Source organism: Papaver somniferum, chromosome 9 (assembly GCF_003573695.1).
Source record: "Papaver somniferum cultivar HN1 chromosome 9, ASM357369v1, whole genome shotgun sequence".
Classification (NCBI taxonomy): domain Eukaryota; kingdom Viridiplantae; phylum Streptophyta; class Magnoliopsida; order Ranunculales; family Papaveraceae; genus Papaver; species Papaver somniferum.
In genome coordinates, this window is record NC_039366.1 from 16,946,544 (window position 1) to 16,965,506 (window position 18,963).

At 36.9% G+C, this 18,963-nt stretch overlaps 3 protein-coding genes across 5 annotated transcripts; 1 reads left to right on the plus strand and 2 right to left on the minus strand.

The window, feature by feature from the left end:
• Positions 1-7,357: 7,357 nt before the first annotated feature.
• LOC113310716 lies at positions 7,358-11,268 on the plus strand. The gene is made up of 2 exons (XM_026559469.1): positions 7,358-8,673; positions 10,659-11,268. The coding sequence occupies exon 1, from the start codon at positions 7,411-7,413 to the stop codon at positions 8,647-8,649; it is 1,239 nt and encodes a 412-aa protein (XP_026415254.1). The 5' UTR covers positions 7,358-7,410; the 3' UTR covers positions 8,650-8,673; positions 10,659-11,268.
• Positions 11,269-11,413: 145 nt separating this feature from the next.
• LOC113310717 (solute carrier family 35 member F2-like) lies at positions 11,414-13,948 on the minus strand. 2 transcript variants are annotated; one of them, XM_026559471.1, is made up of 11 exons: positions 13,771-13,948; positions 13,525-13,619; positions 13,376-13,433; positions 13,033-13,128; positions 12,851-12,903; positions 12,654-12,736; positions 12,473-12,524; positions 12,232-12,300; positions 11,990-12,076; positions 11,842-11,906; positions 11,414-11,767 (listed from the first exon to the last, which is right to left on the minus strand). In XM_026559471.1, exons 1-11 carry the CDS (start codon positions 13,901-13,903, stop codon positions 11,644-11,646), a joined length of 915 nt encoding a protein of 304 aa, XP_026415256.1. In that variant the 5' UTR covers positions 13,904-13,948; the 3' UTR covers positions 11,414-11,643. The 2 variants fall into 2 exon arrangements, with proteins under 2 accessions (XP_026415256.1, XP_026415255.1); XM_026559470.1 differs by having other exon boundaries at positions 13,033-13,224.
• A 2,143-nt stretch (positions 13,949-16,091) lies between these two features.
• LOC113313678 (solute carrier family 35 member F2-like) lies at positions 16,092-18,717 on the minus strand. Of its 2 annotated transcripts, none has more exons than XM_026562473.1 (10): positions 18,444-18,717; positions 18,313-18,370; positions 18,006-18,200; positions 17,575-17,651; positions 17,293-17,375; positions 17,138-17,189; positions 16,916-16,984; positions 16,678-16,764; positions 16,514-16,578; positions 16,092-16,404 (listed from the first exon to the last, which is right to left on the minus strand). In XM_026562473.1, exons 1-10 carry the CDS (start codon positions 18,660-18,662, stop codon positions 16,299-16,301), a joined length of 1,011 nt encoding a protein of 336 aa, XP_026418258.1. In that variant the 5' UTR covers positions 18,663-18,717; the 3' UTR covers positions 16,092-16,298. The 2 variants fall into 2 exon arrangements, with proteins under 2 accessions (XP_026418258.1, XP_026418257.1); XM_026562472.1 differs by having other exon boundaries at positions 16,092-16,410.
• Positions 18,718-18,963: the final 246 nt, after the last annotated feature.

Consider the following 18,963-nt stretch of genomic DNA (forward strand, 5'->3'; position numbering starts at 1 on the left):
ACACGAGAATATAGGGATATATTTTTTTTACAGTTATATATGGTTATACAACAATTTTTTGAAGGGGGTATGTGTATCAAAATTTTGAAACAGTTTCATGATTTTCATGTTAATCAAATAATAACTAACAAAACTAACAAAAGGGGTACCAATAGTATTTTCGGGGGTATAAAGAAGAACACCCTATAGAATATAATCGTCGGAGACACAACATTTAACACCTGACACAATGTTCGTCGTTGAGCGGCACAACAACGACTAATGTTATGTCACTCAACAACACAACTTACACTACCCGACCAAATTTTAGCGATTTGCCCATCTGTTTTTCTAGATTTGGCTATCCCAACCCCCACCACACGCACACCACGGACGCACCCCTTAGTCCCTTACTGGGGTGGTAATATCTAGTGACCTGTTAAAGAGGCGGGTGGTTCCATTGGAGGGGAGGCAAACCTAATAAGACAAAAAGGGTCATTAGGTGGTAATTCAAGTGCCCCTTATCAAAAAAAAAAATATGGAAATGACCAATTAACCCTTATTATTAATAATCAAGATTAGTGTTGTTAATTAATTTTCACTTATAATAACTCTAAAATCAGATTTTTAGAGTTATAAAAAAAAAAATTAGAAGAGAAGAAAAAGAAAACTTATGTGATATTTGTGAAACCCTAGATTTTGATTCCCTCAACCAAAATGAGTGATTCTAGTGGCAAATTTGACATGGGTGAATCTCTATACGATAGAGAAAACAAATACTACATACCCCTTGATGGAGATCCTGATATGGAGTATTTCTTAGATGGTAGAGATGTTTTAACCCATAGTGAAGGTCGATCTCAACCAATTGAAGAAATTAGCCAACAAAGTGAAGAACCATCAACTGAAAATGACCAGGTATACTTCTAAACTAGTTCTCATTAGCTTTTTGTTGCTTAAAAGTCTCTAAAGTACGAAAAAAAAATCAAATTTTAAAAAATTTCAGAAGAACTTACGGTTGGTAATTAGCTAGTTATCAACCGTAATTGAATGTTACGGTTCGTAAAGTTTCCAATACCAACCGTAACTGGTTCAATTTGGGGAAAAACTCAATCGTAATACCAGTTACGGTTAGTATAAAATTTTCGAGTCGAACCGTAATTTCAGTACGGTTGGTTACGTTCTTCAGTAGTTACCAACCATAACTCATCATGTGCATGACAGTATTTACTGCACTTCTTACGGTTGGGAATATGTAAATAGTTACCAGCCGTAATTGTGTTACGGTTTGTGATCTGTGTTTTTTACCAATCGTATAATGATCTGTATATTTTCATTTTCATTTCACCCTATTTACGGTTTGTTACGGGAGGACCACTACCAACCGTAGTTGTGTTACGGTTTGTAAGTGATTGTAATTACGAACCGTATCTCTGTTGCGATTTGTATTTCCTTGTCCTGTCCAACCGTTACTTTATATATATTTTCGTTTTGCTCTTGTTTAGACTAATGTGGGTGTATTGTTGTCCAGATCGTGAGTGTACCTCCCCTAATGGATGAATAACCTTTAACAAATCAACTTCTCACCCAAGATTCCAGCTCTCACTATTTAACCGAGGAGACATGAGAGGAAAAAGATGATGCAAAACATTGGGCTAGAGAACGGGCAAGTTGATTATGTGTATCATAGTTTGTAATGGTACCACTAGTGAAAGTGCCTTTCAAATGGTTTGTGAGTGTAGTGGACAACATAGAAGCCATGCAAAAAAGTGTACCGTGCAAGTAGCGAAGGAAAAGAGGAAGCAAACTACGTTCACTAAGAAGACCTGATACCCCTTCAAGCTTCAATTTAAAAGGAACGCGACAAAAAGGTGGTTTTTGGAGAAAGTTGTATGCGGTAGTCATAACCACCATATACCGGAGAGTTTGCTATCACATTCGTATGTTGGACGCCTTACTGAAGAAGAAGAGAAGATCGTAGAGTCACTGACACAAATTCGTATGAAGCCCGTTGATATCCTCGCTCACTTAAAGGAAAGAAACCCACAAAATGCTTCTACTTTGGCTAACATCTACAACGCAAGAACAAAATTGAAGGCTAAGAAATGGGAACAAAGGAACGAAATGCAACAATTAAGGCATTTGGGGGAGGAGAATAATTACTCGGTTTTCCACGATGATGATGAGAAAGGACGAATAAGACATCTTTTGTTAGGTAATCCTGAGTTTGTGAAGTCGGCACGGTTCTCTCATCAAATCCTTCTAATGGATTGCACATACAAAACCAACAAGTTTGAGATTCCGTTGTTGAACTTTGTCGGGAAAACTTCTACCAATGCTCCTTTTAGTGTTGGTTTTTGCTTCTTGAAAGATGAGCTCGAAGAGAGCTATGTGTGGGCATTAAACCAAGTGAAGCTATTCTACGTAGATGGATATACTCCAAAGGTGATTATTACCGACAAGGAACAAGCTTTGTTGAATGCAATAAGGAGGGTTTTCCCGGAAGCTCATAACCTTCTTTGCACGTTCCACTTGTGGAAAAGTATTGAAAATAAGTGCATGCGCCTTGTCCGTCCAACCAAAAAAAGCGAAATGGATAGAGTAAAGAAACTACCATTACATCAACAAAAGTATGCCAAAGAGAAATTTAAGAAGGATGACAAGTTGGCGGAACTAAGATGGGAAAGTTTCAAAATGGAGTGGAGAGCCTTGACCTATTCTATCACCATGGATGAATATGAGGATAGAGCTCGTATGTTAGTGGCTCATTGGAAAATAGGTTATCCAAGTGTTGTGAAGTATTTGTTGGATAATTGGTTGGATCCGCACAAAGAGAAGTTCGTATCGGCGTTCACTAACCAATATAGGCACTATGACAACCAAGCTACAAGTACGGCGGAGTCATCTCACAACCGGTTGAAGAAGAAACTTCATAGTTGTAATGGTGGGTTAGTTACGCTATTCGAAGCCATGGATTCATATTTCCACCGTGATCACGATAGAGTTACAGAGTCTTTTGAAAAAAGCCGAAGTAAACAACACACCAAATGGTTAGACAATAAGTGGCTAAGGGGAATTACACATCAAGTTTCACACTGCGCTATTGATAAGATAATGTATGAAGTACAAAATTATGAATTGGGGGATTATGAAGAAGAGTATGTTTCTCCAAACATGACAAAAAATAGTTACCAACCGTAATTGACTCTGTAATTCAAAATTCCAGACAAAAACTATCACAAACAAACATGCATAAGTTTAAATCCATAACTAACACAAATAACTTCAAATTCATAGATAATATTCATAAGTTTAAATCCATAACTAACACAAATAACTTCAAATTCATAATTAATATCCATATGCTAAATTTCATAAGCTAAAATCCATAATTAACAGACAACTATTAGTTTGTCATAATATCCATAAGTCGAAATTCATAACTAACCACACACAACTAACATAAATCCATAACTAAGCATGGCGGCCACCACGACCCCTTTTGTTGGTGCTACCACCACCACGAGTTTTAGGACCACCGCCACGAGTTTTAGGACCATCATGACGACCACCGCGACTATCGCGACCACGACCACCTCTTTGGCTAGTGCCCACACTGTGCACCACCTCTTCATCATTTGTCTCTTCGCTGCTAGATGAAGGTTGATGACGACTACTACCCTCACCTCCAAGAGAGTTTCTACTCCTCTTTAAGCCCCTTTCGTCCGTGACCAACCCCTCATACATTTCTGCCATGTTTGGATTATGCATGTTCCTTATTTGGTCTTGCAAGATCTTTTGTTCACGAGCTTTAAGCACACCATTACGACGGATGCATGAAGTCATGCTATTTTCCAAAGCTTGTCCTCGCTCTTTCTATTCACATATCAAAAAGAGTATTAAGAGATTATTTTATAATAATCATTAATCTTAAAATCCAAAGTCATGAGGATAACAAAATTACGTACCAACATGAAATATAGCTTCTTCCAAGTCAAACCAAATAGACCTTTTTTCTCTTTAGTCTCGTCGACCGCCTTCCTTTGAGCCATAGCCTCTTGAATATATGGTTGGGCCTCCGGATCATTATTGATCACATATGGATGACCAAAATGAGAATACCAAACCATGTAATCAGCAGTGGCTTCTTTCGTGTTGTTACAAGGAATTTCCTCTCCCGCTGCGAGTTGGTATCTTTCTTCATGGCGGTTGTTCCAAGCATCAACCGTTGGAGTTGGCCTGTAGTTGAGCACAATGGTGGGGCCTTTTGTCTCGGATCCTTGCTTGGATAATTTGAAGTTTTCCTCTACAACCCTTTGTTGAAGATGAGCAATTTGGCGTAGAGTTCGACGAGGATTGGTCATAACGTAACCTGTGGGATGATATAATGGTCCATTGTAACCTGCGGTCTCTGTGAACCTACGAACATCAACTCCATTTTCAATCCTCAAATAAGGGTCAAAGATAACATCTTCAACAGTGAAAGCATCTATTTTCTCCCTCATTTGAATGATCTTCTCCTCTTTGTTCCTTAGTTGTCTGCCAGTGAACTTGAACTTCTTTCCCGTAGGGCCATAATCATGTTCTTCCCACTCAGTAGGAGGTCTCAGGCTCGGAAAGTGGTCATAAACCCATTCCTAAAAAATAAATTAAGTATAAACAATTGACACATGAATAAAAATATAACAAACAAAGAAAAATGTAACCAAACTTACCATTAGAAGCGCAGCATTCCCGACAATTTCAGTAGCTCCAATCCTAGAGGAATTTCTTAGTCTGTCAAGTAAATATGCAAGGGTTGCGGTGGCCCACGAATAATTTTTGATGTTGTCCAAATTCTTCAACAGTTGTAGGTAATGAACATTGACCCTATTTTCCGAGTTATCGGGAAAGAATACGGTCCCAAGAGAATACAACAAATACGTTGTGGCTGTACGCTTAACTGTTGTTTCATCCATCACCTGACCTTCCCTTTCCTTTGCTGTTGGTCCTTCAAACTTGGTCCACAGATTCTTCAACAATAGCTTTTCGATGATTTTTGGTTTATGTGGTTCAGCAGGGTCATAACCACCAGCCAATTGAAACTCCATCTCAGTTTCATATTTCTCCCACCTAAGTGTTTCTTGAACAAGGATATAAAGGTCAGTCCAAGACATGTTGTTGTAGAAACCTTCAAACACAGATTGTCCTTCAACTTCAAGGTCAGTAATTTGCTTCACATCGTCCGGTGTTATTGTCATCTCTCCAAATGGAAGATGAAACGTATCGGTTTCAAGCCAATATCGTTCCCTGAAGGCAGAGACCACAACACTATCATACTCTGATTGAAGGTGAAGAATTCCAGGCCCTAGTCCTGTACTAGCCACTAGATTGCGAACCAAAGCACATTCTTGACTAAATGGCCAATGTTTACCCCTTTGACGCTTGAGCAATTTAATGCATTTTGCGTGGTCCTAAGAAAACAAATATACAAAAATATAAGCATATTATGGTGAACTGAAATAAACAAACAAAATGTATCAAAATAATGAATTTTTTAAGAAGTAACAAAATATATACCCTTGTCTGACATACTTTTGCGGACCAGGAACCGGTATAACCAAATAAGATTGAAGACTTATCTGGGGCCTCGCCCCAAGGTCTTTTATTCTTCTTCGGTGGCAACAACAAATCTTTTCCTTTAGGAATATGCATCCCTTTCGGTGCGGGCTCCTTTCTCGGCTTCTTTTCTTTCTTTTTCCTTGGAGGTGCAGCTACAACTACCTCTTTTCCCTTGGTATTTTCTACCTCTTCATCATTTTCTACCTCTTCATCATTTTCTTCCTCTTCATTTTCTTCATCATTTTCTTCATCTTCCTTTTCTTCATCGGCCTCCTCTTCATCATTTTCTTCATCTTCCTCCTCTTCATCATTTGCTTCCTCTTCCTCCCCTCCATCATCATCGGTTCCTTTAAATTCTTCTTCATCTTCATCATTATTAGTTTCTTCCTCCACAATTTCATTTTAGTTGCCTTCACGATTAGTTTCGACTCCGACCTCTTCTTGATCATTATGTTCCACTCCTTCTAGCTCAACTCCAGATTCATCCACAGGTTGTTCCCTCAACTTAATTTCAAACCTATTCTTCTTATTCTTCTTCTCATTCTTGTGGATGCCTCTATTATCTACACCTAAATTCTTGTCACCGCGAGGGGTAGGCGTATGATCAATCGGGGTTAAGTCATTTCCTCTCTTTTGCTTCACCCTATCAGGATTCCTACACAAGCATTACAATTGATTGATTTACTAAGCGTAGAACAAATAATATAGAAAACAAAAAATAAAAAAAATTGGGGAGTAGGTTTATGTACGGTTCGTAATAAGAGAGAAAATACAAACCGTAACACATTACGGTTCGTAAATAAGGAATCATGACCAACTGTACCTAAACAACGGTTGGTAATTCAACTCTAGTTTCGAACCGTACATCACTACTTCAAAAAATCCTAACATATAGAATGATGTACGGTTGGTAACTGTCATTAAGTTACATACCGTACCCAAGTACATTTCGTAAGTGAGATGCAAATATGAACCGTAAAAAGTCTATGAAACATACAGAAGAAAGTACGGTTCGTAACTAAGGTTTCTTTACCAACCGAACATTAACAGATTTCTCAAAAAAAATAAAGTACGGTTCGTATTTGGGTAGTTAGCAACCGTAAGTTCTTCAAATTATGCAGGTACGGTTGGTATCTGGGTTATTTGCAACCGTAACTCACATGCAAAACTCAGTTTTAAGTTTCAATTTCGATCCAAAACCCTAATGTTTGATACAAAACTAACTTAAATCAAACAATAGACTAAACCATAACTGGGTTTTTCGAAACATACCTCAAATAAGTCATTGTGCTTGATTTTGACGGTTGAGGAGTTTCAAATTGATGTTCTTGGCCTAATGGAGGATTTGGTTCATTAGAACGGCTGCAATCTTCGTCAACCTTCTTCTTCGGCATCTCTAATATAGTTTCAAATCAACGATTATCAATTTTTCAACTCGCCGACTAATCGAAGAGGACGATGAAAAATCAGTTTTAATGGTGGTGGAGAGGAGGAGAAGAGAAGATGAAGGAAAGTTGAAAAAAAACTGTTTTGATTTTCAGTTTCAATTGGGTTAATAATGGGAAGGACAATACAGTCTTTTCAACCACCAAAACAAGGATAAATTAATCCATTTGAGGTGAAAAGGGTAATCTAGTCAATTAACAACCCCTATAAGACACCCCCTAACCAATAATAGGGATATTGCTATCACCCTTGCCGCCCCTCCAATGGAACCACACGCCCCTTTGAATATATGTGCGTCTCTAGAGGCAACTTGCCCTCATTCTTTCCGCACTGAGATTTACTCTCCCAGGCTGCTTCTTCTTCTTCTTTCGGGTGAAAGGCAAAATGTTTCGATCTCTGTGGTATAAATTGGGAATTAATCTGAAGAGGACGACTGCCATCATCAATCGAGAATCTTCTTATTCATCATTAGCACTATCAGCTAAGTATTTTAGGTTTACAACACAAAATCAATTTGTTCTAAACAAGTCTAGGGTTACTTTCATTTGCTATTCCTTCTGTACTAGTAATTTTACTTCTTCTGATTCTGATAATTCATTTGTTATTTCTTATCTGATTAATTCATGTGGATTGTCTGAATCTGAAGCTATTACTGCCTCTAAAAAAATCAATTTCAAAACCACAACCAAACCCGATTCAGTACTAACCCTACTTAAAACATATGGAATTACTCTACCCCACATTTCTAAAGTGATCACAAAGCACCCATCCATCCTCTCTGCTAATCCACATGAAACCCTTAAACCCAAACTAGATTTCTTCAAATCAAGAGGAATTTGTGAAAATGACCTAGCCTACTTCATCTCAAGGTTCCCAGGATTCCTGAGACGGAGTTTAAATGAAAGAATAGTCCCTGTATTTGATATCCTGAAGAGCATTGTTCATACTGACGAAAACGTTAATAAATTGATTAGACGAGTTACTTGGGTCCTAAATGTTAACTTACTTAAAAGTTTAATGGTCAATCTAGAGGTTTTGAGAAGTGAAGGTGTCCCTGAAGCTAATATTTCTAAGTATCTAGTCAGGCAGCCTAGAGTTTTTATTGGAGATGCCGATAAATTTAGGAAGATTGTGGAAAAGACTAAAGATTTGGGTTTTGATCCCTTAAATACTACATTCCTTGTAGCTATACATGGACTGGCATCAATGACTGAATCTAATTGGAGAAGAAAGATGGATGTTTACAAGAGATGGGGTTGGTCTGAGGATCAAATTCTATCAGCATTTAGGAAGAATCCTCGTTGTATGACGGTGTCTGAGGAGAAGATAATGGCGGTTATGAGTATCCTTGTGAACGAAATGGGTTATGATTCATCAAGTGCTGCTGAATGCCCATTAATTTTTGATTGTAGCTTGAAGGAGAGGATTATTCCTAGGTGTTCTGTCATCAAGATTCTAGTCTCCAAGGGTCTGATCAAGGAAATGATTTCATTAAGTTCACTTTCAACAATGGTAGACAAGGCATTTCTGGAGAGGTTTGTCAAGATGTACGGGAAAGAAGTTCCTGAACTGATGAATGTATTCCAAGGTCAGCTTAATTACCAAGATCTACTGCAGAACTGAAGGATTTGATGAGATGAATACACGGTAATTATCTGCATTTTCAAATTATAGTGTGCATTGTCTTTCCATTTTTGCTTATACCTCTGCTCTTCTTTATGGTTGTTTTGTTATTTTGGTTATATTGCTTCATACGTATGGAAAAACTGAAGAAAATACATCATGGATTAGTAGTAGTGTTATGCTTGTTCATCACTACAGATTGTCTAATATTAAACAGAAGTATATTTAGGGCAGGGGGTGTTTGTGGTTTTCTGTTAAATTAGAAAGTTTTATATACTGTGATCAAACTTTGTTTGTGTTGGCAATTATCAATATAAACCTTGAAATCAAGCTAGTTGCTTTTGTCCACATTGTTATAGACAGTAAAAATGATATTGAGCTTAGTAGTTTAAAATCATAAACTTTGTTATTTTGGTAATCTTTGACGAATAACTTACCTGATTAATAACAAAGCGAGGTGCTTCCCTTCTTCTCTAGGGTGGGAAGGAGGTAGCTAAACCAAAAGAACGGTCTAGTAGTATAAGACCTCTGTCTCTCTATGAATGCTGGATGGAAGTGGTAGTGTGCTCTCTGAAAGTGCTCTAGCGTGCTTATATTTGTGTTGTCTTCTTGTCTGACGCTCATAAATAAACTTGATAATCCATAAAAAACGAAAGCAGCTTGGATCCCCTTAGAGGGTAGCTGGCAGGCGTATCCTACAATATGACGTAGATGCTAGTTTTTGTTAAGAGTGTAAATTTGTAATCAGCTAACTTTTGAGCTTGATTTCATTTCATGTGTAGACTGTATTTGATTCTCTGGTTTAGGTGCATCCGCAGTTTGATTAACAAAATTCTTGTTTGATTATCATAGATCACTCAAAATGGCAGGAAACTTTGCATTAGGTAGTACTAGAATCAGAGGAAAATGAATATAGCATTATAATAATATTGATTATATATAATAGATCTGATCTACGTGTCATAAACAGCATAGTATTGCGTAATTACAGCTCTGAAACCTGTAGAACTGCATTTTTGTGCACTGTTGTCTGTAGTAACCAATTAAGAGAATCACGAATAATTCTCCCTATATTCTCAGAGTTGCAGCAAGCATCAAATCAAGTATGTTTTCTCCCTCCAGGCTCCAGTGTCATAAAATGGTTGTTATAAGGTTTTTGTAAATGTTTATTTTATACTGTGCAAAATTGCAGCTAAAACAGCTACATAGTAAGAAACAAGAAATGTGTAGTCCAGAAGCTTTTGGCTTGCTTACTGCAATACAGTGGACTCATGAGATGGGTGCTAGGAAGGTTCACCTTGTATAGGGATTCATCGGTGCATTGACATTTTTTATATTTACTCACGTGGAAGTATGTAAATTACTGTCTGTCTATATGATTTTCTCGCGTATGTTAGAATTTTCAGACCTGCAAAATTTATAAAGAGGTTCCTGTAACAGATCTCTGTAAAATTTTCTTGTGTGAACTTGTGATTGTATTCCAATACTGGAGGTGTACATTTGTGTCCAAGTGAAAATTTTTGTGTCTTTATCTCTTCATACATCCGCAACATTCATGAATGGCTTCAAATCAGAGTGCCATTAAAGAGTTGAAAGTTGAAACCACTAATGTTTTATTTTTCTCAGTTTCCCACATTGTAAGGAAATTAGTTTATGTGTGTGTGTGAAAGCTGAAAAAGAAAAGCATACATCCACAGACCTCATCCATTTGAACGCTTCCTGCTGAAAAGTAGGGATCAGGGATCCGCTTTTTATGTGTCTGGCTTTTGGTCTCCCCTTGTTTTGTTCATCGAGTAATCGGTAATGTTTAGTGTCATTCTCTCATTGTCAACATTTGTTTTGATGGATAGATTATGTTCTTGAAATCAGTATGAGAACTTACTTTGTCGAGCAAACGATAAGTCCAACTCCTGTAATGGTAAATTAGAGAAACGTACAATATGTATGAAGTTAATGTTCATTATTTATCATGCGGTACACTATAAAGAATATATTGTGCACCATTGCAGGTGTCTTCGATGGAGCTTGAACAGCTACAGGGTGAGAAACAATAAATGTGCAGTCAGAAGCCTTTTAGCTTGCTTACTACAGTACGGTGGACTCATGAGCTGGGTGCTAGCAGTGTACACCATGTAAGCAACTGCGAAGGATTCGTAGCTGCATTAACCTTGTTTTTATTTACTCAAACGGAAGTATGTAAAAGACTCTTGCAGTATATCATTGGCTTTTTCTTGCAGTAGTTTTCCCGCTCAAGTGTATTTGGGTTGAGCATGTGTCACCAATAGTGCAGTTGTTCATCTGGTTATACATATCGCTGAAACCCAACGTAGTCTTTGCAACAGAGAAGAAGAAAGTATACACCACCTAGTATTGCAGTATGGAATTGTTTGGCAGCACAAGCATAAAAGTGAAGGAATAACTAGAAGCCTGGTCTGACAACGAAGGATTAAAAACTGGGCAGGAAAATTTGTTCAATTACACCTCCTGCAATTTTATGGGCTGTATGGGGTTCTCTGTACAATTCGTTCAGGTTTTTAACTTTCAGGGGTTTTGTATTAAACTGGGAAGTGGTATGAAATATTAATTAGAATGCGACTGTCATGAATTTGTGCCTGGAGATTTTGGTCCAGGTGTATTTGTAAACATTTTTTCTGTTTATCAATAAAATGTCTTTACCTTTTTCAGAAAAAAAAAAGGATTTGTAACAACTGTAGGTAAATTTTTTTTATGAACATTTGGGAATTCAGAAGAATTTCAAACAAAAGAATGTGGCTTGCACCACCTTTTAGAAAGATTTTGCGTCTTCTTCTTAATGCAACGGGAGGCTCTAAAAATCAGACACTAAAATTTTCTTCACCATTTCTCATCTTGGAAGAAACTTTATGCATACTCTGACAGTTCGAATGAATGTGCTTCCTGCAGAAAAATGAGTATGCGCTTTTTAGTTTATGACGCCCTTTTTAGGTTATCGCCGTCTGGCTTCTGATGCCTTTTTTAGGTTATCGCCGTCTGGCCTCTGACACCCTTGTTTTCTTCATCGAGTAGTTGGTATTGACTATTGTCATTCTCATTCTGGTTCTCGTTCTCGACATTTGTTGTGGTAATAGAATTTTGATCACTGTTAGGAAAACATAGCAAATTAGAAATGGCTACATAGATGAGAGTTTGTTCTTGAACTGCACCATAACTTACTTTGTTGAATAAATGACGAGTCCAACTCCTACGGTGATAAAGGAAACATAGTATAACCATTGTATCTGCAATCGATTATTTGAAGATGAGTGAATGCCAAGAGCAGTTAAAAGATACAGAAAAGTAGTTTAGAGTAAAATGGTGATACATTTTGGTGGAAAACGAAGACGCGAATCATCACTCCCCACACATCAGATGTCAAAAGTGAGAGATTGAACAACACTGCTCCACCCAACTGCATTAAAAACAATGGAAATGTTACGTTTGGCAGTCTTATCAGGGAAGCCTGGAAAGTGCAACAAGGGTGAATGAAGCTCCATTCGTGTTTCAAACTTGTGTCACTTACCAGCCAAAATAAGCTTTGAAATTAAAAAGCATGAGATGACTCACCTTCAAGACATAAGGAATAGTTGAATAGAAAACAAAAGCTGAGACCATGAAGCTGCCAAAGAGTGATATCTGCAAACCGAAACAAGAATTATTTTATGCTTCATGGAAGATATGATATCCTTTCAAAAAAAAGGGACATCAATAGCTAGTTGAATAAAATTACATAATGGTAACTATTTAAATGGTAGATGATATGAGTTAACCAATTTCAAATACTATGTGGTAACTGGATATCACTTACAATTTCAGGAGACCACCTAATCGCTTCCAGATTATTCTTCTCCATTAGACATCTATACAAAACGTCAAAGAATGAAACACATTATCTCTTTCAGGCGTCGTATTCACAAGTAAATGAAACGTAATTTCACTGCTAAATGCTTAACTCATGAATAGTTATCCCAAATATGAGGAAAGGATACATTTGACAAATGCTCACGAGCATTCCAAAAATACCAAGCATCGAAAGAACTTCAACTAGGTCTTTCTTCTTAACGCAATATTCCTGAATACACAAAGATGAATTTTATGAATACTATTTGTTAAACATGATCAGCATCCCCATTAACTTCCGTAGGTACAAGCTAAAGAACAAAGAGGTACAAGAAGATTATGTTACCATTCCAAGTCCTGCAATCACAAGTCCATCTCCAAGAAGAGGATGTTTTCCACCTACAAGTAATATTTGTTAAAAGAGTTTTTCCGCAAATAGGCAGCAACATCACATTATGGAAATCCCCCAAATACAAGTACAAATAGTTATAGAAATAATACAACCACCATCTCAAGAAAAACACTCACCCGAGGCACCGCCCACCGAATCAGAAAAGACGACTAAACAAAGTCCTGCCATGCAAATGGCTGCACCAAAGAACTGACAGATAGAATATCGAGTCCCTATGAATATCCATGTAAGGATCATGGCCCATGGTGTTGTCCAACAATCCAATAGCATCACACTAGTAATTGATGAGTATCGATATGCCTTAACAACTACAAAACTGAACACATCTCAGCTTTGATACTGGTGAACCCAAACAGATCCAGTTAAGCTACCATCCAAATCGATTTGTTAACCGAATCATTTAGCATTCCACATAACAAGAATCGACTAAAACAAGCATTGATTAAGTGAGTTACTTACCACACAAATTCCCTTGAACATCAATAAACCCTAAGAGAAGATACCAATACCAAGGTACCTGCATTACACCCATAATCACCAAAATAAACACATTTTATAACAAATTATAACAAAATTTCACCGCAATTGAATGAAAACAATCTCATTACCGCCAATTTTTGTCGTCGATATAATACAATTGGAGTGTAAACAAGTGCAAGTAAAGTATAACATAGTAGAACTTGAGTTAGAGGTGCATTCACACCTACAAATACACATCCAATGAAAAACATCAATACAGAAAATGTTTAGTAACATTCTTAACAAAAATGGGTACATTGGATTCTTAACAAGACAGGGTCCATCATATTCTTAACATAAATGTAAAATAAAGAGATTACTGATCACAGAATTACTGTGATTAGCTAATAGAGATGAAGTGAAACTATTAACAGCAAGATTAGTTGAAACAAGTTGACCCAAGAACAGAACAAATATCACTCCTAGCATATTTTTGTTCCTCCATTCAATCATTGCATCAAACAACATTTCAGAACTGTTACTTTCATTTGAGATTTCTCAGAGACATTGATTTGGGAGAGTCAACAGAAATTTACAAGCAGGTGGAGTTTTACTTTGGTGTTCACTTGAGGGTTGTTGGGATAATTTAATACTCTCTAGAGATTAATCCGTTGGATTGGCATAGAGATTTGTTACTTTGGTGGTGATTAGTGGTTAGTTAGATCTGGTTGATTATTAAAACAAATGATAATGTGCAACGAATAAGCCTTCTGTATCACACACCAATCTTAAGAGAGTCCCACGTGGTAGTTATGTGGGTGCATGGTTATGGGGTAGCCGTCGAACCGGCCATACCTGGTCAAAGGAGGAAATTGACGCTTTTTGTAGTAGTAGAAAATACTACTACCACACCCCTTAAACAATCTATATAACAAATTAGAAGACATTATGAAGAACACTAAGAAATAATCTTATTAAGTATAGAAATCAATACAAAGATGATAGACAGAATTCTAAGAAACAAATAATTTTCTCTCTCTTAAAGTTCTATCTCTACTCTCAAAAAGATATCTCTCCTATCACAAGGATGGTTGATCCTATATATAGGGATTTTACATAGTGGAGGACAGCTAACAAAGCCCCTATTTTCGGATCTAGCATGCGATGTCTTCGCACCCATATATCTGGTAGGGCTGAACATGGTTTTGGTTTTCCGCTGGAACCGGACCGAACCAGACCAATTAGGAAGAAACCAAACCGAACCATTTACTAATGGATTGGTTATGGTATAGAAAGTGGAAAACCGATAGTGTTGGTTTTGGTTTGGTTTGACCTCTAAAACCGAACCAAAAACCATTGGAAAACCGATTAATTTTTAAACTTAGTTTCTACCTTGATTAACAAGTATTAGATTCTACCCATTGATTTAGAGGATAAATAGAAACCCTAAATCTAATATTTAAGTATGATATTCTCTCTCTTTCTCTTTCTCCTTCTCTCAGTCTCCTCCCTTCTCCACCCCTAACTACAGCAGTCATTGCTGCTACTCGACTTTCTTCTTCCCTTCTTCATTCTTTTTTGTTTATCACTAACTAAATTAAGATATATTATATATCTTCTTTTGATCTCTAGATTTAGAGTAAGCTTTAACTATTCTTGATATTTTTTTTTTTATTTTTTTTGTCTGTAAATTTGTGTAAACCAATACTATCGGCAGCTACGATTTTTTTATCTGTAAATTTGTGTATCTTTTTTTTTTGTTTGAGTCGTTTGACATAACTATTGGTTAACCAAAAATCACTGGGACAAACCGAAACCGGCTGGAACCATTTAGGAACCGAACCAATGGTTAATGGATTGGTTTGGTTTAGATTTTTAGAAACCGATAGTATTGGTTTCGGTTTTGGTTTGGCTAGAAACCGAACCAAAACCGACCATGAACAACCCTAATATCTGGTCTTCTCGCATGTGCTCCTCAACTTCGTACAACTAATTGAAAAAAGAAGAAGGAGAAAAAAGAAATTGAAATAAATTACCAAGCAATCTATGTAAAAATGAACTTCTGTTTCGCCATTATTTTGGCAGTAAGAATCACTTTTCCCGTGTATGCTTTTGTTCTGATTCTAATACGGTGCTTAATGCTTTTGCAACTAGATGGAATAGGATTAGTGATAGCTTGACAGAATGGAGTTTGTTCACAGTTTTAAAGAAATCAACTACTTAGCAGACAGATTAGCAAAACTAAAGAGGGTCGTTTTTCGGCAAGAGGTGAAGCACCAGTCGTTCATTCTTGGCAAGCTTAGAGTCAATTTATAAGGAATGTTCTTTGCCCAATTTCTGGGGTTCTTTAGTTTTCTCGGTTTTTGTTGCTTCTGTTGTGTGCCAAAAAAGATCATACTCTTTGTCTTTGTTTCTGTGACTAAAGAAAAGCAACAAATCAAGTCGTTGTAGTATAGTGGTAAGTATTCCCGCCTGTCACCCAGGTGACCTGGATTCCATCTTCCACGGCAACGGCGCTTTATTTTATTTCCATTTTTTTCTATTATGTTACCTGTTAAGCTTTGGTGTTCCTTTACTCATTACTGTATCATTACACCGGATTGAATAGAAAAGGCTGCTACATCTCTTGCTATACCTTATCTTTTTTAATTCATGATTCTTGTTTCTCCTGGAGGTTACTGATCTTTGGCGCCTCCATTTCTTATTGCTCGAAAAATTGGTCAAGTACCATCAGTTGATGGCAATCTATGTAAACATGAACTTCTATTTGGCCATTCTTTCCAATTAGTAGGAACAAGGAAGAATTTAGCCTATCTCTTATAACAATCATGTTTATAGAAAAAGAATATCTACAGCAAACAACAACATTGGTACACGATCTGAATGACTTTACCTACTGCTTAAGGAACATGTCGATCACATATTATGTCGTCCAAGTCTCATTTCTAGCACCCTCATTTTCCTCATCGAGTAATTGGTATTGGGCATTGTTGTCTAGATTTTCAGAGTCTATAGCAGATATAGCATTCCTGTCACTAATAGAGTAGATGAAAGTCTGTATCAGAATGAGATAAGGAATTGAATTTGAGATTGTGAGTACATGGTACAGGGAGATATTGAATGGGAATATGAGCTTACTTTGTTGAATAAATAATGAGTCCAACAACCACGACAACAAACGCGAGATAATATAACCAGTGTATCTGCAATTAAGTGATCAGGTTCGAAAATTACTGTGTTCACGTTTGAAAATATGTAAAACTAGAAGGAAAGTAGAGTAGAGTTCAAGGATGCATGGTTACACTTTGCTGATATATGAAGACCCGGATAATGAGTACCCAAACATCAGATGTCAGAATTGAGAGGTTGTGTAGCACAGATCCTCCCAACTGCGTCAAAAGAAGGAAAAAAATATTGTGTTAAAAAATGGTGAATCATGAAATTGTGTACTCGGCAGGAATGCAACTCCATTTATGCTGTGAATTCATTCGAGTACTCCCACTTTCAAAACAGTTCGACAAATTTTAATAAGAAACTGACCTTCAAAACATAAGGAACAACTGAATAGTAAATAAAGCTTGAGAGTGCAAAGCCACCAAAAAGTGATATCTGGAAATTAAAGCAGAACAACCATTAGTTTCGACTTCACAGCGAATAAGATATCTTATATATCTAACTGAGAGCATACAATCAGTACTGATGGCAACAGATGAACTAGTGTAGATTTCATATCCCAAATCAGAGACATTCATGATTACGTACAGCTTCAGGAGACCACTTGATTACTTCCAGATTATGCCTCTCAACTAGTAGTCTAAGATAAGCGTCAAAGAACGAAACAAATTTAGATTTTTCCAAGGCAATGACATTCTAAGCTAAACATCTTGGGACCCAGGTAAATTTAAAAAAAAGGATACATCTGGCATATGCTCACAAACATTCCAAATATGCCGAGCATTGCAAGAAGTTCAGTAAGATCTTTCTTCTTAGCAAAATATTCCTGCATATACCAAGGATTCTGTGAGTTAATGGAAGCAACAATCTGTTTATTGACCACCAAAATGTATGAAGGTAAAAAAAGATCACCAACTATCCATTAATGTGTATACCATGGAACCTAAGAGAAAAACAATTAGATAGACACGTATGGCATCCACTTCAAGAGGGTTCAAGGGGTACAAGCTGGTTTGATCACTAACCTCTCCAACATTACTCAATGCAAAACCAAGTGTTCCAGCAATGACAAGCGCATCTCCAAAAAGAGGTGCAGTCCCACCTGGAAGCGATTTAGATCCGATGGATAGACAATTCTGTTTAGTTGAAAAGAACACAAACTACTACCAATACCTTCTTCTTCTTTATTGACTACAAAGGTTATAAATTTATTGAAAAAGAAACAAAATAACATACAAGAAAGAAAGCACACCCAGTGCAAACAAAAGAGTAGTACAAGCCAGAAAGGCCTGAAGAAGGCTAAAAAATAAGTGCAACAAAGAGATAAACTAAAAGCCAATCAGGCCAATATAAGTACAATTGAAAGAGGAGCTACAATCGCTATAGCTAGAGTCACTCACTTGCACACTAATCAAGAATAAATGTTCAATCAAAGTGAATTAAAAGAAACAATTACCTGATGAGTCGCCACCGGCTGAATCTGACAACAGAACTAAACAAAGACCAATCACACATGTAGCTGCACCAAAGAACTGACCCAGAGTATATCTAGTCCCTATGAATATCCATGTTAAGATCATAACCCATGGTGTTGTCCAACAATCCAGCAACGTCACACTCGTAATCGACGTATATTGATATGCCTTGAGAACTACAGATCAAAAACTCACATTTCAATCAACACTAGTGAAACACCAAAAATTTCAAAACAAAAAATTTCAAAATTTACTACTTCTGTTGACACAATTCTTCAAACACCTTACCCACATAATTGGCTTCAACATCGATAAAGGCCAACAGAAGATACCAATACCAAGGTACCTACAAAAACCTGAAAACTGATAAATTTATATGCAAAATTTCTACTGAATTTATGATTAACAGAAGTGATTACCATCAATTTTTGCCGACGGAACAAGATGATAGGAATGTTAACAAGCGCAAGTAGAGTGTAAGTAAGAAGAGACTGAGTGAGTGGTACATTTATACTTCGATTTGATAAGAGTGAGGAAGTGAAACTCAGTAGAGAAAGATTTATTGATGCAATTTGACCTAAAATTAATACAAATATCACTCTGAACAACACATTCTTGCTTATTCTCCATTCAATCATGGCGCAACCAAAATTCTGACGATGAACCGAAGAAGGTTATGAGGTTGGAAATGAAGAACACCGTCACTAAAATTGTTTGACTTTTTTTAGCCATGTTGGAGGAATTTTGGTCGTTGGATGTTCAATGATTGGTGGGGTAATTACTAAATTAAATAGTCACGTGCTACCTGTCGGTGACGGAATGTGATGTAATCCACGGTTATGGTTAACTTCGAATGGAATCGCATTTTGTTTGACCGATATCCGAGTCCAAATCTGTTCACACTCCTCTAATTACTGTATATTTCACGTATTCTTCTGA